Source organism: Betta splendens, chromosome 14, assembly GCF_900634795.4.
Source record: "Betta splendens chromosome 14, fBetSpl5.4, whole genome shotgun sequence".
NCBI lineage: Eukaryota > Metazoa > Chordata > Actinopteri > Anabantiformes > Osphronemidae > Betta > Betta splendens.
This window is the reverse complement of record NC_040894.2, coordinates 12377242-12401416: the sequence shown is the minus strand read 5'-3', so window position 1 is coordinate 12401416 and position 24175 is coordinate 12377242. Positions and strand designations below refer to the sequence as shown.

The window sequence follows — 24175 nt, the reverse complement described above, 5'->3', positions numbered from 1 at the left end:
CTCAGGTTCTGCTGCTCCGAGGTGCTCGGATAAAACAAACACACACATGCAACCGTCTGAATGCCGAACGAGCTCTTTGTAATTTTCCAGTGAATGAATCCAACATGTCAAAACACGCGTGTGAGTGGAGGATGCGGAGACTGGCCCCGTGTGTGTAAGTTAGCAAACATTTTGTCTTTTTTTTCTGAACTTCACAATAGCGTATTGTGTAGTATTGTGTGTGAGCTCAGGTTGTTCGTTGTGTCAATGCTACTGAGAAGTCAGTGTCTTTCTTTACCTGGTGGATGCATAGACACATGTACAGTGTCTCTGACCCTCTGATTCAACACAGACAACCTGTTGGAATGCGCAGGGTCACAGTGAAAGGTCACGTCTGCTGCATTCCAGGCAAGTCGATGCACGAGATAACACACAGATAACAAGAATGTGTTCGCTCTCACCCGACGATGTAGACCAGGACCCCCAGCTGGATGAGGCGGCACACCACTCCCACCCTCCTGTTCCTCACCAGCACCTGGCGCGGGGTCTCATACTCGAAGAAGAAGTCCGAGAGGGCGCTGGAGATTTGGCTCTTCATCCTTTCCCGTTGGACGGCCCGCGAGGAGGAGGAGGAGGAGGAGGAAGAGGAGGGTCGCTGTCTTCAGCCCACTTTCATATACACACCTTTCATGTATAAACAGGTAAACTCCACTTTCTTGCGTCCTGCGCCTCGGTCACCAGTGGCAAAGACCTTCTGCCTCTTCTCATGAGTAATGTCTGACACGCTTCATGGGAACTGCTGAAGTGTTGGACTTCCCCCCTCCCACACCGCTTTCTATCTCTCTCTCTCTCTCTCTCTCTCTCTCTCTCTTGCTCCACAGGGTCACTCTCTCTCTTCAGTCAGTCAGTCACAAATGTACATCTTCCCTCTCACCTCATCACTGCAAAACATATCTTTCTTTTAAGGTATTCATGGTATATATTTTTATTTTTGTAGGTGTCACACACTAAATTAGCGCCTAGAAATATGTTGAAATAAAGTTGGAAGTCAAAATAAAAACAGCTACCACCCTCACACACACACACACACACACACACACACACACACACACACACACACACACACACACACACACACACACACACACACACACACACACACACACACACTCACTAGAGCTCCTCGTCTTTCTATACAATCAAACCTTATCACCTCCACTGACACTCACTTCCTGCATGCAAGGCCAAGATACAGCAGACCCAAACAAACAGTGACTGTGCCACAGTTCAGCGTATTTGCGTCCTCGTGTCTCAATTTGCCGACATTAAGCCTTCTTATGTTTTATCACCATAGACAAACGCTTCCAGTTTCTCGCCCCACTCAGCGGTTTACTTGCTCTCTCTCCGTACGCTTGTGCCGCACTTTGCATTCCTTATCTTCACTCCTAGAGGAAACTGCATAATTATTATAAAAGCAAACCGTTCGGTTTCACTGTGAATGGAGTCAACTAGTAAGAATATTACATAAAAGGTTTCAAAGCAGAAAAAAATAATATTTTCTCACTCTTGTATCCAGTGCTTTCTAATCTCCAGAGATTAGTGAATGGAACATCTTATTTTGGAATCATGTTTAAAATCCAAATCTTAATCTGATTAAGGCCTATTCCAAATAACATACTGTATATATATACTACGGAAATTGTCACAAAATGGCTATTTGGCAGGATTGTAGGGATATTCGTAAGAATTAGAGAGTGGGACCGAGGTACATCTTAAATAATAACCTAACACATACAGCACCTATAAAAAACAATAATATATATATAATATACACATAATGGACACATCTTTAAAAAAATGCAAATGCAGCAAGATTGATGTACAGTATAGTATATAGTACCTCAGCAGCCAGAGAGTTACATGGGTAAAGCAATTAATTCTACTCAGTAAATTCATGTATTTATTCAAATGCTGGGAATGGGTAGGAAAGCTATTTCCATGCGAATGATGCAGATTGTCCTGTGCGTGGACCGTGGGCTGCCTGATTTGGTGTTAGATGGTTTCCATGGTGATTAATTGAACAGAGCCTGTTTATAGGTGCCTCTGTGAGCCTTGTCAGTAAATGAGATGGTGGTATGAAAACAGCAAATAAGTTGGAGATTATGTTAATGGGCTCCCTGCCTGTCTGCGTGCGGCAGCATCAAACTGACAGGTTGTCTATGACCTTCATTGATTATGTCCACAGAGGGATTTTTAACCTGTAAATGAAGTGAAGCTTAGTAAGGTTACAACATTGGGAGGAGACATGTCTGTTACACCACAATGAGATGAAGCAACCTCAAACCATTTCAAAAGGTCACCTCAGTTGCACAACACAAAGTGCATCACTGAGCATTCCTTCATGAACCGCCTTTAAATGTTATACAGTGATTATAGACACTGCACTGCCTGAATCACAGTAGGGAAATGCTTTAATACTTAGCTATTATAGGAGCATTGCACCACTGCACCACCCCCCTGCCCCCCAACCCAGCTGCAGATGCTATTACTGCATTAGCATATTACTCGATTTCCCATCCAGCATCAAAAGGCACATTTCACTCAGACAGTTTGCCTGTGTGATAAAATCACTATTACCCTCAGGAGGCTTCTACAAAACCAGGAAAAGATGTGCATTTAGTCACTGGATTTATTTGCCTTGTATGCACGCGCTCATTCAAAGAGTGTTGGATTAATGTGTTTTCATTGTGACCCACTTTTCTGTGACACAGTTAATTATTGTTAGTTAGCTATTGCTTGGTTAACTGGACAAGCTGTAGTTAATGGAAAACATGTCCATACTCACTCAGCTCAATCCTCACAAGCATCCTTTTGGTTTAAAAGAAGTTTATATTTATGTAGTGTGATTGTTTGTTTTAAGGTATTTTGAATTTTACAATGAAGGGTTGTTTCAGAAGATGTAGTTGTGATGAAAACGTTCCATGTACCATGACAAAACAATTCATTCAACATTTATTGTGTAGCTTAATCAGGGTGTTTGCTTTAGCCGCATGTCTGACTGGCTAAACGCTACCTACGGCACATGACGTCAAACTTCTGCGCCGGGTTTTGACCACGTGGGGATGTTTTTTTGCAGAGGTAGCAAAACAACCGCAGTGGCGCTGAGTCGTAAGCACCAACATAACTTTTTTGGTTTCTTCTCAGCATTAAAGGACGCCAGGGAGCCGCAGAGGTTTTGCTATTAGAGCCACTAATTCTAGACCATGCCCCACGACCCCGACCCTCCTCCGGCTAAAAGATTCAAGCCGGGGTCCGTTTTTTTCCGTCTCGAAAAGAATAAACCTGGAATGCTGCTGCCCAGAAAGGGAAATGCAACCACTCCGATAGACGTCCAGCGGAAGCAGCTTCCCATCTACCAGGCGAAACCCCAGCTCCTGAACCAGCTGAGACAGCTTCACAACGCTATTCTGATAGGTGAGGTCCCCTCAGCTAATGCTAGCTAGCGCTGCTACGTTACAGCGTTAGCCTCCGCTGTGGGACTGCCTTTAAAGGGACAGTCCGTTTTAAAGTTTAACATGTAACATCTGACACGGTGGAGCTGTCTTTTTTTTCATGAAATACTACACAAATTAAAAATGTGGACTATAAACAAACTGTATCTGGTTAAGTATTGTGTTGTATTGACGCGTGCCTAAACCTGTGACGTAAATCAGGTGAGACCGGCTCTGGGAAGACCACCCAGGTCCCTCAGTATCTGTATGAGGCTGGCATCGGGCGGCAGGGCATCATCGCCATCACCCAGCCCCGCCGAGTAGCTGCCATCTCGCTGGCAGGGAGGGTGGCAGAGGAGAAGAGGACTCAGCTGGGAAAGCTGGTACGCTCACGTGATCGGCTGAGACTGTCCCACACCCTAACCTTCCACGCCGGGTGTAGTAAATGAGCAAACCTTATTTCAGGTCGGCTACACGGTGCGCTTCGAGGATGTCACCTCTCCCGAGACGAAGCTGAAGTTCATGACCGACGGCATGCTGCTGCGTGAGGCCATAGGAGACCCCCTGCTGCTGCGCTACACTGTGGTGGTGCTGGACGAAGCTCACGAGCGCACCGTGCACACGGACGTGCTGTTTGGTGTGGTGAAGACCGCGCAGCGCAGGCGCAGGGAGCTCAATAAGATTCCCCTGAAGGTAGGAGAACAGGTCTGCCTTCTGTGTAATTGAATGTGTTTTCTCAATAGACAAATGATTTTGATGAACGCCTGTTTCTTATTTCTTACCCACATACTGTAGGTCATAGTGATGTCGGCCACTATGGATGTGGATTTGTTCTCTGAGTACTTTAACAAGTCACCAGTACTGTACCTGGAGGGGAGGCAGCATCCTATTCAGATCTACTACACCAAGCAGCCTCAGTCAGACTACCTGCAGGCTGCTCTCGTCTCTGTCTTCCAAATCCATCAGGTAGCCTTACTTGACCTTGGCTGCAGAGATATTTGAATATTTGGGTATGCTTGTGTAGAAAAGTCATAGTTTCCGACCTAAACCACGAGAATGTTCCGATTTTATTACCATACAATGTACAAAGCTGTGAGCAAGAGGTTACCTGGGTGTATGTTCAAGTGCTGGGATTATTTATCTTGACACTGGTCTGGAACAATGTGTGCCTTTTCATTTGCAGGAGGCACCTGCATCCCATGATATCTTAGTGTTTATGACAGGCCAGGAGGAAATCGAGGCTCTGGCCCGGACGTGTCGCGACATTGCCAAGCATCTGCCCGACAGCTGCGGTCCCATGGTGGTTATCCCTTTGTACGCATCGCTGCCCCCAGTGCAGCAGCTCAGGGTGTTCCAGCCAGCTCCCAAGGTAAAGGCGCCAATGAACACGCTGCATAAACAACGTTGTGCAGAGCTGTGTAGACAAACGGCCGGTTGTTACAACAATAGCCACAGTACGCGCCAGACGTGCACTGCTGATCTCAAAGTTTACTGTTTAGGGTGCGTTTTAGCTTCTTACACTTTGAAAGCAGAGGTGCTGCTGTTTGAAACCTATAGAATAATTTGTCAACACATATCTGATGCTATTTGTCTCTTTGTACTGTACCTCATGTCTAACATTCTTAACCTTGTGTTTTTCCAGGGGAGTAGGAAGGTCATACTGTCAACTAACATTGCTGAGACATCTGTTACTATCTCTGGGATAAAATACGTCATAGACACAGGGATGGTGAAGGCCAAACGTTTCAATCCCGGTGAGATGATTTTTTTTTTTTTAGTTTTGAAGAAAGCTGTTAAAACTAGCTTAATCTTGTCAAAAAAAAGCTGCTTACACGTAATTTACTTGTCTTAAATACTGGTTTTGACCTCTCCTCACTGAATGCAGTACATGTGTACTTATTTCATGTTAACAACATGCATAGCCTTGTGGAATTAGAAAAAAGGATTGCATGGCAGAAAATTTACTCAACAGCTTAAAAAAGGAACATATTAAATTAATCTGGACAAAACAAAACAAGACAGTCAAAATATTCTGGTAAAACAAGAAAATGTAGGAAAACATGGGTAGCATTTATTTTACCACCTACTGTGAAATTGTTGTTGACATCTATTGGGGCATTTCCTGATTTGACCTGTCTTGCTTTTAAGTTGTTGGTTCTTCTTTAACTTGTGTATATAGTTCCTTTACTCTGCTCTTCTTGTGGCTCTCAGAAAGCGGCTTGGAGGTGCTGGCAGTGCAGCGAGTGTCTAAAGCTCAGGCGTGGCAGCGCGCAGGACGGGCTGGCAGGGAGGAATCTGGCTCCTGCTATCGTCTCTACACTGAGCAGGAATTTGACAACCTCATTCCTATGACTGTGCCGGAGATCCAGAGGTACGTGGTGCTTCGTTTTGCTGCAGAGCTAATAAAGCCCTGCAAAGTGTTGTGTAGATTTATTTAGGTCACAGTCATTTGTAATATCTTTCCCTGTGTCTTCTGCAGGTGTAATTTAGCCAGTGTGATGCTCCAGCTCATGGCTCTGGGAATTCCAGATGTGATGAATTTTGATTTCATGTCCAAACCTTCTCCAGGTGAAATCACGATTCTTTGCGCTTTTCAGCTTTGAAGGGTTTGCAGGTGATGGTAACCTCTTATGTTTATCCCAGAGGCCGTTCGTTCTGCTGTGGAGCACCTAGAGCTGCTGGGAGCGGTTGAGAGGAAAGAGGGGCAGGTTTTTCTCACTGCACTTGGAAAGAAGATGGCAAGCTTCCCTCTAGAGCCTAGATACGCCAAGGTAAAATGTGCCTAACAGACATTTCCACTAGATGAGTGCTGCAGCTGCAAGGGTTCTGTTTGTAAGACTACAGGGGGCGTCTGACTGACTGTCCTGCTTACTCTTCCTCAGTCCATCCTGCTGTCCCCAGACTTCTCTTGTTCTGAGGAGGTCTTGAGCATCGTGTCTCTGCTGTCGGTGGACAGCGTGTTGTACAACCCGCCTGCTCGGCGGGATGAGGTGCTCGCTGTACGAAAGAAGTTCACCTCCAGCGAAGGAGACCACCTGACTCTCCTCAACATTTACAGAGCGTTTAAAAAAGTCGGCGGTAACAAGGTGAGCGTTTGTGAAAGAGGAGCGGGGGAACGTCTCATTGCATTGCAGGGCTACCGTTGTAATCTAACGTGTCACTGTTAAAGGAGTGGTGTCGGGAGAACTTTGTCAACAGCAGAAATATGGGCCTGGTGAAGGAGGTCCATGCCCAGCTCAGAGACATCTGCCTTAAGGTACCATAACTGTGTGGTGTGAGTATAGATTGTGTAGGACTGGGCCTAGAGTCCTGCAGGAGGTGTCTTCTCACTAGCAGCTGATTTTTCTTTCTCTCCCCAGCTGAATGTGAAGCTGGAGTCGTGCGGGGCAGACACAGGAAACGTCCGCCGCTGTCTTGCCCACGCCATGTTCGTCAACGCAGCGGAGCTGCAGCTTGACGGCAGCTACGTGGCCCTGGACACCCACCAGCCTGTGGCCATCCACCCATCCTCCGTCCTGTTCCAAGCCAAGCCAGCATACGTGGTGTTTAACGAGCTGCTCCACACGTCGCGCTGCTACATGAGAGACCTGTGTTTGGTGGACGCTGACTGGCTGCTGGATGCGGCGCCAGAGTATTTTGGGCGGAAGCTCCGTCCAACCAAGAGCTAACGCTCAGAGACAATCCTCTGACTTAGTGACACACACGTGCACCTCCTCACCTCCACCACGTGGATAGCGTGCAGAAAAGTTCACTACCTCCCAGTTGACGTGCTGACATGCGCCACAGCAGCGGAATTTGCGTCACAGCCTCGACTTCCTCCAAACTTCAGATTTTATAATCAGTATTCCTTGTGTTGTGGTTAGCGATGTGACCTCAGATGCAAGGTCCTGGGTTTGAATGCGCTGGCCGGCCGGGTGCCTTTCTCTTTGGTTCGCGCATGTTGTCACAGCTCCCTCATAATCCAAAGAAATGCAATTAGGTTTCAGCTTGTCACTTCTATATGGACGAGCTGATTTTCTTCTGCCTGCAAAGTATTTAACTTTCCATTCAGCCAAACGTTTGATGTTTAGAAAGAGGATTACTATTTTTAAGGTTTGCATGCGTTTAACAGCACAGATGACCTCACCAGAGCACAGGTCTCACAGTGCCTTGCTCTGGTTGATTAATTTTAGTTTCTTATTTCAAATGAAGACAGACTTGATTCAAAATGTTACTGTCCGTATGTTCAACTTCACAAAAGATGGACTGTTTTTGAGTGGGTTAATGCAGGGAGCTAATGTTGAATGGTTAGTTTATTTTAATTAAACAGAGCTGTTGCAACTGTCCGACGTGTGCGTGAACAGGGTAAACTCTTCAGGAGCTACAACAAGCACCATGCAGTTTTGTGTTCACACAAAGTGGTCTTAAGGGTTTACATAAGTAGACGGAGTTTGTCTTAATTATTAAAAAAAAAAAGAAAAATGCCAAAGTTGTTTTTAAGACATAAGATTTTAATACGTAAGTGACTTGATCTTTTTTGGTGTATTTGTAGGATTTGTCTTGTTCACAGCTGCATGCCCTTCTCCCCCTGCATCCATCATACCACCCCTTGAGCATGTCGGGAGAAGTCGCATGCCTTCCTCTCCAGGTTCTCTTTGCTGTTGTACGTTGCACAGATCCTTACTCAGCCTCTTCAGAGTAACAACATGAGTATGCTGAAAACACATGTAGGCTATGCATGGAGACTATATACAGTGATATAATAGCTCAGGTATAGTCAATTTCAAAATGTAGATCACAGCATATCGAGGTTGGCTGCACCTCCTGTCTTTTTTTTACACTGGACTCAGGAATGAATGAAATATACTGTAACCCGACTAAAAATGACATAGACAATTTCTATCTTTACAAAATACTGAACATGGATGCGTCTAGGAGGCCACTCTAGAAAGGTGTCCCTATGTTATAAAGACTGTTTAAGCTCACTAAAATCTATTACATTTGAAAACATTTAAGATATTGATATACCGTCACAGTTTGGAAGGTTAAGTAAAGGCACTTGACCTGTTTTGTTATGATCTGACATCACATTTGTTATGATTTACAATAAATGCTAATGGTGGTTGTGAGCAGGTTTGTACTTTATTCTATAGTATTCTATTTGTATTTGTGTCTTTAGATAAACTGATTACCAGTGGTGCAATCCGGCTCGGCTTTTCTTTATGTTTTGATCGTTGAAGGTGGGTTTAATCTAAGATAATGCAAATACATTGGCAAAATGTTGCAACTAGTGTGAAAAGAAAATCCTTCAAGCGCAAGGTCTCTGCTCTTCACGAAGCAAGTGAAACTGCTGCACGAGCTCTGACTTGTTGGAAAACAGCGCCATCTTCTGGCAGTATGACATCATTGGACCGAAATGAACCAATGGCTTTAATTGTTATTGTTCAACCCCTTATGGCACTAATTGGCTCTTTAAAGGTGAAGGAAAACAAACGCACTAATGGCAGTGAATAAAAACTAAAGGGTTTACTAATTTTACAATTAACTTCAAACGATAATTGAGGGCAGCAGGCAAAACCCCTGTTTGCTCCCGGTCCCTAAGACGACGCACGCCAAGGAACCGAACCACTACAGAAAACTGGCAACCCTCTGCTTTCTAGACCAATGCTGAGTCACCAGGCCATACATAATATTATTATTAGCATCCTTTAGAGGACATGAGTGAAAATCTACGAAACAATCTACAAAATAAGTTGACTTCCTGTTAAAGACGCCATTAAAAGGCTCAGATCCAGCTGGCCACAGGCTTCCTCCTAAATCATAAAATGGATGAAATTCATGTTTTTACCATAAAAACTAAATTTTTAGGACGGAGCAAAACCTCATTTCACCTGCAGCTGTGTGAAATAAGTCAAGTTGTTGATCTTATGAAGGATTATAGAAACTGTAATACGCCTATGTCTTATCTTGAAGTTACTACTTGAACTCTCTGGTGGAATAAACCCTTCAGAGTTTGAAAACTGTGTCAGTAACAGGATTTCGAGGTCATGTCTGCCAGTGAGGTGTCGCCATCTAGTGACCAATTACAATCAAAACCACCTCTTCACTCTCCTTTGAACCTCCCGCCTATGTGATGAGTCCTCCTTCACTGCCCTCATCACCCTCTGCAGCCTGGTTTTCCTCACCATCAGCCCTTCTGAGTTTCTCTAACACAAACACCAAATCAAAATTATCATTCCCAACAACTGGCTGCTATATTGTGTCGTTTATTCCCAATGCTACAAATGACCAGTGAGAGCCTGTCCCAGGCCTCCACCATCTCCACTAACAACAAACTCTCTGTCTTTGTGCTCTAAACAAGAAATACCTTTATATATATCTATTAAAATAAGGAAAAAATAAGCTTCTTAACAAAAGAGATTGGCTTTTATCACTGAATGAAAACATCTTACTAGTTTAACTGGTCTCATACGCACTGAAATTGGTAAAAAAAACTTGTTTTTTGCTGCAGAGCAGGACACGTTACTAACCCATCGATTCGTGCATTTTAAAGCAGACACAACGTGTATAGAACAAACATAAAACTACGATAATAAGTCGTAGATCAGCCGAGTCCTGGCGTCATGTCATAGAGTTAAACAGTTACTATCAACGACTGCAGTAAAGCGAATTACGATTATTATTACGATTGTTTACGCAAAATCTAAAAGACGTGGCACCTCTGCGACCACTGAAAAACGTGTAGCGGGCAGTATTTACACGTTATAGCAGTTTAAACCCGAAATAAGCAGCTGTAGTGTTAGACCGATACACATTTACGAGGCAGCGCGCGCTCCCGCGTCACGTCACGACACCAGGAAACCAAAGAAGAAAAAGACGGTTTATTTCCGGTGCATGTGTCAAAGTTAAGACAGGTCAACGTGCCCTTCCACACGTGTTTTGCGTAATCTACTAGAAGCCGCTCCTACAGTGAGTTATCCGACCATCGCAGAGGCGTCAGACTTATTTATTTGTCTTTAGATACTATAATATTTATATACAACTATGCTAAAGTCAGTTGTCCGCGCTGTGGGAGCCGCTGTCCGCGTCTCTTCACTCACCGCAACCACAGCCCGATCTTTACCTAGCAGCTCCGCTAAGCTGTGCGCTCCAAGCTCGGCAACAGCTCGGCCCTTCACGCGGTCTCTGTGGATGCTGAACAGCAGCGGGGCGTCGGACCGGCCCAAACTGTTCAGTTCTAAGGTCTTCAATCCATCGGTGTCGTGTGGCTGTGGAGGACTGCACACAGAAGGTAACGGTTGCTTCTGTCCTTGCTAGCTGACGTTGGCTAGCGTTAGTTTCACGCAGTGTTGCGTGTGAAAAACGAAGTGGAGAGTCATCGTGACTTTTGTCATTCCGCTATTAAATATCCAGTTATTTAGACAATTTTAAATGAAGTCTGTACGTAGAGCATCTTGTAACTGTAGACAGCAAACTGGGTTAGCTAACTACACTTTAGCATTCACCTTGAAAGAAAAAGCGAGCAAGGGGTGTAAATATAGCAAAATGCTGTAACGTAATCTATTTAGTCACCAATATGTATCATTTAAAGATGCGTTTTAAAGTTTGAAGCAGAAAGATTAGGTTAGTAGGTGTGTAAATGTCCACCAACAGTGAGTTAATGTGAGTAATACCCAGATGGATCAGATGTGGAAAATCAAGCCTAATAAATCTGCTGCTGTACAGGTGAGATTAAATTTTCCACAATATCTTCCAGGTGACAAGGCCTTTGGAGAGTTCCTCGTTGATGAAATCAAAGAGGAAAGGAAAATCCTGAAAAACAAATCCCTCCCCAAGATGTCTGGAGGATGGGAACTGGAGATGAATGGCACAGAAGCAAAGCTCATAAGGAATGTGTCTGGAGAAAAGTAAGGCTGGAGTAAAATTTGGTAAAGTTTTGTTTGCAGTGGCCCAGCTCATTCTCATGACTTATTACATGTATTTAGTGGTGGACAACATTGCACACAAATTAAACCATTGTGTTCCTTTTACAGAATTACCATCACATTCAACGTCAATAACAGCATTCCACCTAACTTTGAGGAAGAGGCAGAACAAGGGGAACAGAAGTCAGCAGATGAAGAGGTGACTTAAAAAGAGCTTTGTTTAAAAAAGCTAAATGAATGTAGTAATAATAATGAATGTATAAATGTATATGGGAGAAAAGTGTGCCACTGCGTTCGATTTTAAAAATTGTTGAAATAAAGAAAACAAGTGTAATTAGGATAAAATATTTTTTCTCTCCACAGCCAGAAATGGTGTCCACACCAAACTTTGTCGTTGAAGTAACAAAACAGGCTGCAAAACATTCCCTGGTGTTTGACTGTCATTTTCCTGAAGATGAGGTAAGCTGTGTGTGTGTGTGTGTGTGTGTGTGTGTGTGTGTGTGTGTGTGTGTGTGTGTGTGTGTGTGTGTGTGTGTGTGTGTGTGTGTGTGTGTGTGTGTGTGTGTGTGTGTGTGTGTGTGTGTGTTGCAACATTTCTAAGGCTTGACTGAATTTTTCTAGATGAGTCACGGTGAAGGAGAGGAGGAGAGCGACATCTTTGCCATCCGTGAGGTCAGCTTCCAGCCTGAGGGAGATTCAGAGTGGAAGGAAACCAGCTATACGCTGAACACAGACTCTTTGGACTGGGTAAGAGTTGAGACATTAAGCAGTTAACACTTAAAGAGGCCGAAGAAAGCTGAGAAGTAGTTGTAACCAATTGTGCCATTTTTGTCCAGGCTCTGTACGATCACCTGATGGACTTCCTGGCTGACCGCGGGGTCGACAACACCTTTGCAGATGAACTGATGGAGCTAAGCACGGCAATTGAGCATCAGGAGTACATCAAGTTTTTGGAAGACCTCCAAGGCTTTGTCAAATGTAACTAATGTTAAATGTTTGTTTGCCAGAATGTGTACAGAAGAGAGCTTGGATGTAAGACTAAAGCACTGAATGGGATTCTAGCGGATTAATTGTCTCAGAGACCATGACCTTCTGTGAGCACTTGTCACAAATGCCCGTTTTGTTAAAATGTGACTGTTTTTCTCTAACTTAACTCAAAGATAATAGTATTGTTTAAGTAAATATGAAGACCACAGATGTTTCAGGTCCTGTCAGTTTACACACATCATCACTGCAAGAAATGCCTCATAATTTTAGACTTCTCTTTTACTTGTGATTGTTTAAAACGGTCTAGTCAGCAGATGTCCATCACTATTGAACCTGTATCAAGATCTTACAGAGGCAGAGAGAATAGGTCAAGATGTGAAAACAAAACAATTCAAAATGCCAAATTCTCCTGTGACACCTTTTTGTAAAACCATGCAATCCTACGTTGAGTCTTACTTCCATCTGGCTTGATGGGGTGGGGCTGACAAATTGATTTGACTGTTAGACAAGACAAAAGTCTGAATTTGAATCACATGTATCATTCAGTCAGTCAGTAAAAAGTGTCCAATAAAACTGTTTGATACAAAAGTCATTAAAATCTCAAGCCTTCATATTTTGTAGGTTGAGACTAACAAAGCAATTGGGCAACTGAGGGAGCATTTTTAAAAAATATAAAATATTTTTTATTAAATTGGTGAGGTAAGTTGGTATGACGTTGACAACATGCCTTCAAAGTCCCACAGTTGGGAACATAGTGACAGAACACTGTTCTGCTGAAAACCCTCAAAGGTGGCAATCTGATGTGAAGTGCTCTTAATAGCTGATCTTTTCATGGAAGAAAATGTGAAAGTGCCTTGTACCACACACAAGAGAAAACCTTAAGTGCTCTGTAAATGAATAAGATGTTAAGTACTTGTCTGAACCATTGTGAGTTCGAGGTTCTGCATTTCTTTTAAAGTGAAAAGAAAAATGGAAATGTGTCATTTAGGGCCTTTTTAGTGAAAACAGAGTAGCCTTTAAAAGCACCTGAGTAAAGGCAAGTAATGACTGCTTCAATATAATCAAACGCCAGGAAACACATGAACTGCTCCAATGATTGAGACTGGCTCTTGGAGTTTGCAGATTTTACTAGTTTTGTTTAGTCTGCATCCTGATTTTTCAATTTAATCCAACAATATTAGTGAGAATTTGAAAACTTTTCAAACCACATGATTTTGAGTTCTCATTTTTAGAAAAACCTTGAGTTTAGAAGTCCTTATCAAACAAAAACAGTCTCTAATCACAATCTTTTTTTTAATCAAGTAATTCAAATCGATAAATACATGTATTTTGTGTCGTGCCCCCAGAGTGCTCAAAATTTATTGCATTTAGTGGTATGGCGGCTATTTTAAGAGAGAGGAAGTGCAAAGTTAGTACTGAGAAGATGGACCTTGATTGATTGATTACAATGATCAGTAAGTGTTTCCCTATCAATAAATACACACCAGCATTTATGATGCTGATTTATGAAAATTTATGCAAAATGTATTAAAAAAAATCCGCTGGACTAAAATTGTATATCCTGGTAAACTCCAGTGAGGATAAAACAATATATTAATTTCTTTCACATGTGTGTTGTAAACTGTTAAAAGAGCAACAATAGGATCAAAGGCCAAAACCGTTATCGGGTGTCTGATATGTTTTCCTTTTCCCTGGCACCGGACCGGGAGAACAGCAGCTGATATGGTTTTCATTCATTTAACCATTTGCAGAAGTTTTTCCGTTGAAATAGAAAAGTATGAACTATCATGATGTCATATTCAGAATTAGTAATAGTTTTGTATGTAAACGAGACTTTAACATTAGTCAATATTGTTGTTTATCATATCAGCTTTGGTCCATTAATAATTAGCCTCGCGCCGCGTTAAGCCGTTACACAACAGACACTGGCTTGTTGAGCGGGGAGGTGTGTGTCTGCTGACAGATGTGGGGCCTCACAGCTGTTAGACGCTGGAAACCTGGTCCTGGTGGAGGATCTGCCGGAGGAGCGGAGCTCGGTCCAGGATACAGATCGCGCCTTGGCCCTGTCTCCCACCGGATGAGCGCGCACCATGACGGACACCGTCACCGTGGGTCCAGCCGGAGGCGGCGAGCTCCGGGACAGCTCGGACTCGGACTCGGAGCCGGAAGCCGAGCCCGCTCGAGCGGCCGGGGTCGGGGTGCCCCCGTCCGGCACCCAGGTGATCCACAGCGGACACTTCATGGTGTCGTCGCCCCACAGCGACTCGGCGCCGCGCAGGCGGAAGAGCGGAGGGTCCCTGCGCTACGACTTCGACACGGTGAACAGGACGTGGTGCCAGACGTACCGCTACGGGCCGTTCAGCTCCGGGAGCCTGAGCATCGACCCCACGCTGACCCGCCTGTTCGAGTGCATGTCTCTGGCCTACAGGTGGGTCTGCCGTTTTATTTGCGTGCTTTTTGTTGGGACCCAGACACCGCAGAGAAACGCGCTCCCTCTTCGTGGGTGTGTGTGTGTGTGTGTGGATGTGTTCACTCTTGTGCAACAGTTTAGAAAATCCTCAGTGAAAAGTGGACTTTGCTTCTAGTTGGCTGCAATGAGCAGATTACAGTGTAACTGAGGGAAAGGAGAGAGGATCCTGAAATAATACCCCCGACTCTTAAATTTACCCTCCCGTGGATAGAAATCTTCCACTTGGCTGTGAATTGAAGTCTAATCCAGATTTGACCTCAAACTGCCCCAGGTTTGTGTTCTATTCATAACGAGGCGTAGAAGCGCACTCTCTACACACTTGCAGATTATTTGCGTCCTTTAGGAAATATTTGTGCTGCATTATCACCAACCTTTGCCCCAAAAGGATGTTTTTCTGCCACCGCCTCACCAGATGTCCTGTCCAAACACTGCCCCGCGCGGGCAGCTCTTCGCCGTTTCTTGACCTAATGGCTGTTTTCGGGCCGCCTCTGCCGCTCCATTAGGAGCGTGGTGAAAACGCTTCCCCCTTCGCTTCCTAGCAACTCCCCGAGCACCTTTAGACCGTCTCCTCGCACCACAGACACTGGATGCAAACAGTCTGGCAGTGCTGCTGATGGGGCCCAATTAGTCACAATCAGGACAGGTTTCTGACAGAGGCAGCGTCTTTAACCTGGTTGGATTCTCACAAAATGACCCCAAACACGTTTTTTCCTTCTGCAGCGGTAAGATCGTCTCACCCAAGTGGAAGTCCTTCAAGGGCCTGCGGCTGCTGTGGAGGGACAAGATCCGCCTGAACAACGCCATCTGGAGGGCCTGGTTCATCCAGTGTGAGTCTTCCCTCGCACCCACGATGTTGTCATGATTGTTGTAACTCTGTCTCCCTAATGACGACTCCTGGGCTCTGTCACTGTCGCGCTCAGATGTGGAGAGGAGGAAGAACCCCGTGTGCGGGTTCGTCACCCCGCTGGAGGGCTCCGAGGCCGACGCGCACAGGAAGCCTGAGGTGAGTGGCTTGTTTGAATTGAATGCAGCGCAAACGGAACGTCGGGAGCTGATTGAACACGCTTTTTTTCTACGCTGACGAGACTGGACCCGTCTCAGGCTCGGTATCGGTACCTCTGCTTCCACAGGCCATCGTGTTGGAGGGCAGCTACTGGAAGCAGCGGATTGAAGTGGTGATCAGAGAGTATCACAAGTGGAGAATTTACTATAAAAAGAGAGTAAGCACCCCATGATGAAGCAGTTATATTTGACTCTGTTCCGTTCTTTAATGGTTTTTCTCTTTTGCAGCTCCAGAAGAAGAAGGATGACATTCTATCAATGCTACAGGAGGTACAGTAAAAGACTAATTAATCTACTCAGATCATCTTCTTTTCTTGTGTTTAGTGGAAAGCATTAACATAGAGCCACCACAGGAGGCTGAGGCTGCTCCACTGACCCAGCCTTACGCTGCGTGTCAGTGACCTGCTTAGTTTGCTTTTCAATGCCAATATAATAGTCATCAAAGAGCTCCGGTGGCTATTTTCAGCCTGAGTTCAGCCGTACCCTAGTTCACTGGAGACAAACAAGGAGGAGGAAAAAGGAGGGACGAACTGTACAACCGGACGTAGCACACGCGTCACGTCCCCAACATCCCCGATCGTCGGGGCCCTCGAACGCACCTTCGGGTTTTCATCTGGGCAAAGCAGCCGCAAAATTTAATTTCGCTTAATCAAATCCGACCTAGTTCCTGCAGCACTTTGTGCAAGTTGAGCGGCAGATGGGCGGCGGGTTCATCAGTGACGCAGACACAAGCGGAGTATCGGGAGAATGTAAAATGAGGGAGACACACAGTGGAGGTTCTGCTCAGATCCTCTCCAAAGTCAAAATAATTGACACTTTATGTGACCGTCTCCAGCTCAAATAGTCTTTTTTTTATTATGTGACACTTTAGAAGACAAACAACACAATCTGAGATCAAAGACCAATAAACTTGGTTTATGCCCTGCGTTCCTGTTGTTATATGGCCTCACACTCAGCTGATTGCATGGTGTGACTGGGAGAACCCAGGGTTGTTATTCTAACGCTAGTGTTGATGTCGTATACTCTGTAACAGCCTCCCGCTCCCAGAGCCTCGTTTGAAATGAATTAGTTGCAGAGTCATAAAACCTTTAGAGTGATTTGCAAACAGAATATTGTCAGTGCATGTACTGTATGTTACATCTTGAGGTTTTGCAACTTAAAGTCTCCTCTGTTTCTTTAAATATCGACTTTTTCGTTTTGAATTCTTTCGTTTCATTTGACTTTACAGCTTAATTGTGTTAAACGCACCGCTCGGCGGCAGAAAAACCCTTTAGAAACGGTCAATGGAGTCTAATAATCGAGTGTGTTGTGTGTCCTGCTCATTGAGCTGGTGTTCTCCAGGGTTCCGCTGTTCGCCTGCACGTGAACGCGTCGCCAGAATTAGGTCAGGGACAAAAGGCTGCCGCTCTGATTGATACGAGGAGACGTCAAAATAAAGACACCAACAGCGTAATAGGCCGTAAGGGGCTTGTGTGTTTGAACAATAAGTCAAAAACGCCTTTTGGTCCTGCGGCGTTGCACACATTTATATGCACGCAGCAATCGTACCTCGTTTTTATTTGCACTCGCTCATATTCCAGCCTCAAAGGAAACAAATCAAATCAGAGAGAGGCGTGTTGTGTGCTTTGACGCAGCCGAGTTAGCTTCCGGCGCGGTTGGGGCTTCCCTTTAAATGTTGGCTTGGACTTGGAGCTGGAGGGTAAAGACGAAAAAATTCAGTGAAACGAGATAAGGCCAAGTCTGACGCTTTCGTTTGTGTGAGTTCTTATAGCCCACCGCATCTGAGTGACAAGGGGTCTGTGGTGTTTCCATGTATTTCTAATTTCTCCTCGTTCATCATTTCAACTTCAGATCTTCTCAGTCCTTTTTTTATGGGCAGAACTGGGAGGTTTACAGCTTTGGTGTGCTTCAGGGTCAGGTGTGCCAGGCCCGGACGGAGAAATGGTCCATTCAGATGTACGAGGAGCCTGAGCCTGCGCCGGTGGAGGCCCACATGTTTGACCTGGACTGCCTCCTGTCGGACATCTCCGACACCCTGTTCACCATGACACAGAAGCCCTGCGCCTGGACCGGAGACCGACACAGCGGTGAGTCACAGAGTCTTAGGTGCAATAGCATCAAATGAACATAAATCATACTAAGATTGAACACAGCAGAGGGAGAAAGAAAAGAATGCGCTGATTGAGTAACCTTGAACGTAGACCAGCTGTTTTTGTCTGTGCATGTTGGACTACTATGTCTAGTGAGATGTGATTTTCGTCATATATGACTAGTCTGCGTTCACTCAATGTGACCTCTTGTGGTGGTGGCTGATAGTGACAGTTATCAGCAGGCAAAGGACCCCATCTAACAAATAGGGATGAACGAGAGACAAATCTTCCTCTGACTGTTCTGTGGTGTTCTCTCAGCTTACACCAGCAACGCAGACATCATCCAGCCGGGCCTGAGTCCACTGCAGCCAAACCTGGAAGATTTCATGGATATACCAGGTACGCTCTCCTTCCTTCCTTCCTTCCTTCCTTCCTTCCTTCCTTCCTTCCTTCCTTCCTTCCTTCCTTCCTTCCTTCCTTCCTTCCTTCCTTCCTTCCTTCCTTCCTTCCTTTCCTTCCTTCCTTCCTTCTTTCTGTAGGTTTGTTGCTCGTAGAGAATTCATCCACCCTTCTGTTTACTTTGTGTTTATAGGTCAAATTTCCATAAAAAGCTCATAAAATCTTGGCTTTTAATGTTTTACCAAGTTTACGCTTGTGCAGGTTTAGGTCATTGACCCTGTCATAAAATGTGGAGCAACAGCCTCACTGACCAAAGCTGAAAGTTTGTTTCCTTTCTTAGTCGTACTATGAATGTTTATGTGTGTTGTATTTCACATTATATTCCCTCTCCAACGTCTGATTCCTGACTCATTTTATGAGTTGATAGTTGTTCGGAGTGTGACAGGCACTCAGCTAGACCTCTTTGGCATCTTGAGAACAAACAGCCAGCCCACAGCAAACACACAGCTCAGCCTGGCACAGCACAGTGCAGGAAGGTTGTTCTTGCTCAGGGGCATCATGGCAGCGGTTGCTTTGGCCTTTATGCCACTGTCAGTGAAGCAACACAGCAGCCTCCTGGCTGTGTGTGTGTGTGTGTGTGTGTGTGTGTGTGTGTGTGTGTGTGTGTGTGTGTGTGTGTGTGTGTGTGTGTGTGTGTGTGTGTGTGTGTGTGTCCTGAGGGATCAGCTGGCTGCCTTTCTTTTGGTCATAAGGTTCACTGACTATCTGTCAGATAGATTACCATAAATGTTATTTACATGAAGCTTTGCTTTGTCCTTCACAATATATCGAATATAGAACAACTGTCTGTGGCAACGTGTTTTCTCATCAGAACGTGTTTTCTCTAAACATCAGAATTTCTTTTTGTAATGAAATTAGAGTTTGACGCTTGAACACACCGGGCACATGCCATCTTTTCATTACAGTTCTGATTCTCCTCATTAAGCACTGTGCTGTACATTTTCAGTTCTTCTGAGCATATTTCCGTTCCTACCTTTATTTCTCTCTATCAGCTTCTTTAACGACAAGTATTTGTCTTTGTCAGACATCTTTCTGAGCTACAGGGCCCAGTCCAGTGAGCAGACTGGGTTTACTGACTGTGACTATTATGGGAGCTCCTCCAGCACACCATTGGGTCCAGTTGCCTTCCCTGTGGTGACAGCACCTCAGCTTCTCGTCAACACCCAGCTGGCTCAGGTATGGCCACTGTTAGCTCTCCTTTATATGCTGCTTTGAGACACTGCTGCAGAAATGTTTCTTCTTTTTTCCTTCAGCCCGCTCTGTCTTGCGAGGATTTGCCTCAGCATTCGTCATCTACCACTCAGCCAGAGCAGACCAGTCCAGGCCAGGACTGCAGTGAATACCACCCAGAAGCCGCGGCGTATGACCCTCAGACCTACTCTGACCCTCCTGCTTCTATAGCGTTCACCAGCGGCGCTGAGCAGCCGGCCGCTTCAAACGTTCCCCTTTTATACCCCCTGCTGTGCCCAAAGTTTGGTTACTACGCAACAAGCAGCGTGACCTCCACTGTCATCACTCACACTGCCTCCACGGTGGAGGCGCCAGGCTCTGCTCTCCAGGCTCCCAGCTACGCTCATCCCCAGAGACCGTACCACTCGCTCACCTACCCAGCTGCTGTGGCTGACCCGGTCGGTTCATCCATGGCCTCTGTCACAGCGGCCCACTGCTTCTCGGTCCCTGAGCAGGTGGCTGTCACAGGGGTCAGAGGGAAGCACAAGCAAAAAACTGGCGTAAGGACACTTGGAGCCTCTGCGGCTTCGTCTGGTCCCCTGTCTACTGACCCGACACCCAGCAGCTGCCTGGCTAAACTGCTTTCCTCCAGCACCTGTGAACGTGAGTCTTTTCTCTTGTTGTCAATCAGAATCCACATTTTGTGGATTCAGTATTTCAAACCATTAACTCTTTCTATTCATCCATTAGGGAAACCATCAGTGGGATTTGATGCTGCTCTGGTCACAAACAAAGGTCAAAGGTCATCATCGCCCAGCTCCTCGGTGAGCCAGTCTGTTACTTAAGTAACCAATGGCATATCAACACGGAAAGAAGTAGTTGGATTAGGATATAGTAATTTAGCTCCTGAAGTCACTGGATGGTTGCTAAGCTGTGATACTGCAGAAATATTGGACTTGACCAAAATAAGCTTTGTTGCTTGAACTACTCAGCCATAATGTTATAGTGTATTTATTCTGCCTCAGGGTGTAGCTGGATTTTGTTGTATTATAGTATTCCAAACATGATGTTGAAATTCCAACACACAAATGACACCGTGTTTGTGTTGTGTAACAGGCGAGCGGCAGCAACTGCGTTGGAGGAGCTTCAACACAGCTGCAGCGTGGGGCTGCATGGCCGGCGGTCGTTCCAGTTCTGACTCCTCTGCACCAAACGAACAGTCCCGCTGGACCCAGCACCATCACCACCAGAGGCTCGTCCGCCCCGCTCAGACATAGCGCCGCACACGGTAGCGCCACCCTCCTCATCCCCAAAACTGAGAAACTGTCTCCTGTCCAGCTGTACAGCATGGACAGAAGCAGCCTAACTGGTAGGTAACTAGAAGCCATACATGAAACCAATTTACTAAAACACTGGCATTAAGTGTTTGAGTCTGCCATCTATTTGTGATCATAGTCGATTCCCAGATGTAATACTTGATTTCAGCAAAGACGTGTCCCTCAAAGATCAATATTCAGTAGGTGTGACCATGTATATAGGTGGGACCCTTAAGATTTAAGCCCTCAGTTACACCAATAAAATAATTGACTAGCTGTATAGGTATCACTATTTACATGAAATCCCCCAAGCATAATCACTTTATTGTGCTAAACAACAATATCAGTAATAAAATCAGAGAGCTCAGATAAAAAGTTACTGTTTGATTTTGGTTGGCGGCAGATGACGTAAGAAGGAAGTAGCTGATAAGAAATGAGAGTTATGAAACTGTTTTTACAATAAGAAGATGGCGTTGAAAGCATGTATGTGGTGTGCTGTTCATTTTCACTGAGCTACTGCTCACTTGTTTGGGCTGTAGTGGGAGCTGGTTGAGTAAGGAGGAGAAGTGAGTTTATTATGTGAAGTGAGTCGCACAAAGTATCACATTTTAACTAAACTAAAATATTATTTTCATCTTTGTTATCTTTGCTTATTTTAGCACATTTGACCGGACATGCAGGCCAGACGTCCCCACCACACCCTTTAGACAAAGCGTCCAACCCAGAGTCCCCACACAGAGGCTTCTCTGGACAGGCAAAGGTAGACTTCAGTATTGTGTATTTACACACAGACACACTGTGCTTTCAGATCAGCATTACGGCATCCACGCATACGCATGTCACTGAACTGTTTCTGCAGCAGACACAGACCAGGAGGGTAACTCACATCTCAGCCGAGCAGAAGCGGCGCTTCAACATCAAACTGGGATTTGACACTCTGCATAACCTGGTGACAACACTCAGCTCTCAGCCGAGCATCAAGGTACAGCGAACAATGATTCAAACTTCAAATGTGCAATTCTGAGATGAATAAGAGACAAAGCATCAATGCTGTTTTAGATGTAACCAAAGTAATGTCTAAATAATCCTCATTCTGACACAGATCAGCAAAGCCACCACACTGCAGAAAACGGCCGAGTACATCGGAAAGATGCAGCAGGAGAGAGCCCAGCTGCACGAAGAGACTCAGAGACTCCGAGAGGAGATCCAGCTGCTCAACTCTGCCATCAAGTGAGAGCGTTAACTCCACCCTACGTGTGCGTACTGTCCCGCCACCAGCTACTCTGGCTTTTTTTTCTGTCTGTGCAGCTCATGCCAGCAGCAGCTGCCAGCCACTGGAGTGCCCATCACACGGCAACGCTTCGACCACATGAGGCAGAAGTTCAGAGACTACGTCCAGGCGCAAACTCTGCAGAACTGGAAGTTCTGGATCGTATCCTTATTCAGTCAACCCAAAGGAACTAATTCAAAAACTATAATAATAAGCTTATCTGACAGATACAGAGAAATGCTGCTCCTAAAGCATGACAATGAAAATCATTCCTTGAAAGCGTTACATTACAAACTAGGCCGTTAAGTTAAGACTTAAGTTTAACAGTTTTGTTTTAATTGATACAAGCACATTATTCACCTGGGGCATCGTGGTGTTATCAGGCAGATAGAAAAGTATGCAAGTAGCATTTTAAAGAAGATAAGTTTACCCATAACAAAATCCATTACTGCTGCTTCTATCTGCAGGCAAAATAAGATTAAAGTGGGATTTTATCAAATTTATATGTTGAGCAAAAAACACCTTGAGGACGTTTCCTCTTCGTGAATATAAAGACATTTTCTATGGTTCCTCTGGAAACTCAGATTTTATCTTTAAAATGATGATGATGATGATGATGATGATGATGATGATGATGATGATGATGATGATGATGATGATGATATTCTTAATGAAAAACACTATTTTTCCAAGAGGATGTTTTTACTTAGAGCTGCAGAAACTTTTGTGTTTTTGTTTAATTAGTTTAATACTGTATTTTATATTTTATTATAGCAAACCCCTTCATGATTAACGCAATAAAAAGAATTAGTATATTGATATATGCTACATTTATATATTATCCTATATTCTATTTATATATTATTCTGTCTTACGAGTAAATGCATGTGCTAAATATATTAATTCATTTCAATTATTCTATGTATTATATTTTTTAAAATAGATAAAATATACAGTACTTGTGCTACTTTCCTCAGCTCATTTACAGTTTAGTATCATCATCGAGCCGCTGTTTGAGTCCTATAATGGAATGGTGTCCACTGCCAGTGCTGAGGACCTATGTCAATCCACTCTATCCTGGTTGGACCAGCACTGCTCCCTGCCTGCCCTAAGACCCAGTGAGTCCACCACAACTAGTTCTAGGATTCCTCCACCTCTTGACAGTATTACTATCACCTTGTACTGTATGCCTCCTGTTGACCTTGTTTTTGCATCTGCCCTGTCAGTGGTTCTGAGATCGCTTCGTTTCCTGAGCACCACAACAGCCATCCTCACAGACCCCGGCCTACTGCCAGAGCACGCAGCCCTCGCCGTCACTCAGGGCAACCTGGCTGCAGCCGTGGAGCTCTCTTTACAGCCCGCCACACGGGACAGTACACACCCTATGTGACTTATCAGGACTTAACAGAAGAGCATGGGGAGCTGTCAATACCTGTCACAGTCGATGAACTCACCACCTGCAAAAAGGATTTATTCAAGTTCACCTAATTGAATGTATCAAACTATATTTAACCCTGTATGCTGTAATTCTGATTAGGTATGTAGTTTTAATATACACACGAAAGACTGAGCGTCTGAGAATGATTTCCCTAGAAAAGCACAAATACAAATGATTGAAGTTATTTACAAGGTTTAATTTTAGCATATTAAGATCAGTGATACTGGCAATAAACGATGGAATGTACTAGCAGTCAGTAAAAGTGGCTAGTGATATACAGTAATTGACCTTTTAGCAAACGATTACCTAAAAACAGAAACATCTTCCGTTTCCATTTCTACTACAGCTTCAGCTGCTGGTTACAAGTCTCTATAGTAATATAGATCTTTAAGAGTGTCTTCACTAAAAGCACCAGTTTTGGGTGATGTAACGTTGAACTATGCTGCTGTAGTATATTAAACAAACTCGCGCTTTAGACCCAGTCCTTCCCCCTGTAGCGCTGAGTTACAACCACGCTAGGTGACGCTCTCCCAGTGCGC

General features: G+C 44.6%; 3 protein-coding genes across 5 annotated transcripts; all 3 read left to right on the top strand.

Moving 5' to 3' along the window:
• The first annotated feature begins 1 nt into the window (after position 1).
• Positions 2-8646, top strand: dhx33 (DEAH (Asp-Glu-Ala-His) box polypeptide 33). Of its 2 annotated transcripts, XM_055502206.1 has the most exons (14): positions 2-154; positions 453-680; positions 3315-3458; positions 3698-3853; positions 3936-4163; positions 4266-4436; positions 4654-4839; positions 5113-5224; positions 5682-5841; positions 5950-6038; positions 6114-6241; positions 6353-6556; positions 6640-6726; positions 6830-8646. In XM_055502206.1, the coding sequence occupies exons 2-14, from the start codon at positions 471-473 to the stop codon at positions 7136-7138; spliced, it is 2184 nt and encodes a 727-aa protein (XP_055358181.1). In that variant the 5' UTR covers positions 2-154; positions 453-470; the 3' UTR covers positions 7139-8646. The 2 variants fall into 2 exon arrangements, with proteins under 2 accessions (XP_055358181.1, XP_055358182.1); XM_055502207.1 differs by lacking the exon at positions 2-154 and having other exon boundaries at positions 541-680; positions 3184-3458.
• Positions 8647-10333: 1687 nt separating this feature from the next.
• c1qbp (complement component 1, q subcomponent binding protein) lies at positions 10334-12983 on the top strand. Its single transcript, XM_029172821.3, has 6 exons — positions 10334-10740; positions 11206-11356; positions 11483-11573; positions 11738-11833; positions 11996-12121; positions 12211-12983. Exons 1-6 carry the CDS (start codon positions 10494-10496, stop codon positions 12358-12360), a joined length of 861 nt encoding a protein of 286 aa, XP_029028654.1. The 5' UTR covers positions 10334-10493; the 3' UTR covers positions 12361-12983.
• Positions 12984-14273: 1290 nt separating this feature from the next.
• On the top strand, positions 14274-23888 carry LOC114869029 (carbohydrate-responsive element-binding protein). Of its 2 annotated transcripts, none has more exons than XM_029172815.3 (17): positions 14274-14789; positions 15552-15658; positions 15752-15834; positions 15962-16051; positions 16122-16163; positions 17806-17980; positions 18302-18382; positions 19467-19618; positions 19696-20275; positions 20363-20436; positions 20729-20981; positions 21588-21688; positions 21791-21910; positions 22031-22158; positions 22237-22360; positions 23187-23316; positions 23425-23888. In XM_029172815.3, exons 1-17 carry the CDS (start codon positions 14452-14454, stop codon positions 23586-23588), a joined length of 2742 nt encoding a protein of 913 aa, XP_029028648.1. In that variant the 5' UTR covers positions 14274-14451; the 3' UTR covers positions 23589-23888. The 2 variants fall into 2 exon arrangements, with proteins under 2 accessions (XP_029028648.1, XP_029028647.1); XM_029172814.3 differs by having other exon boundaries at positions 21788-21910.
• The last annotated feature ends 287 nt before the right edge of the window (positions 23889-24175 follow it).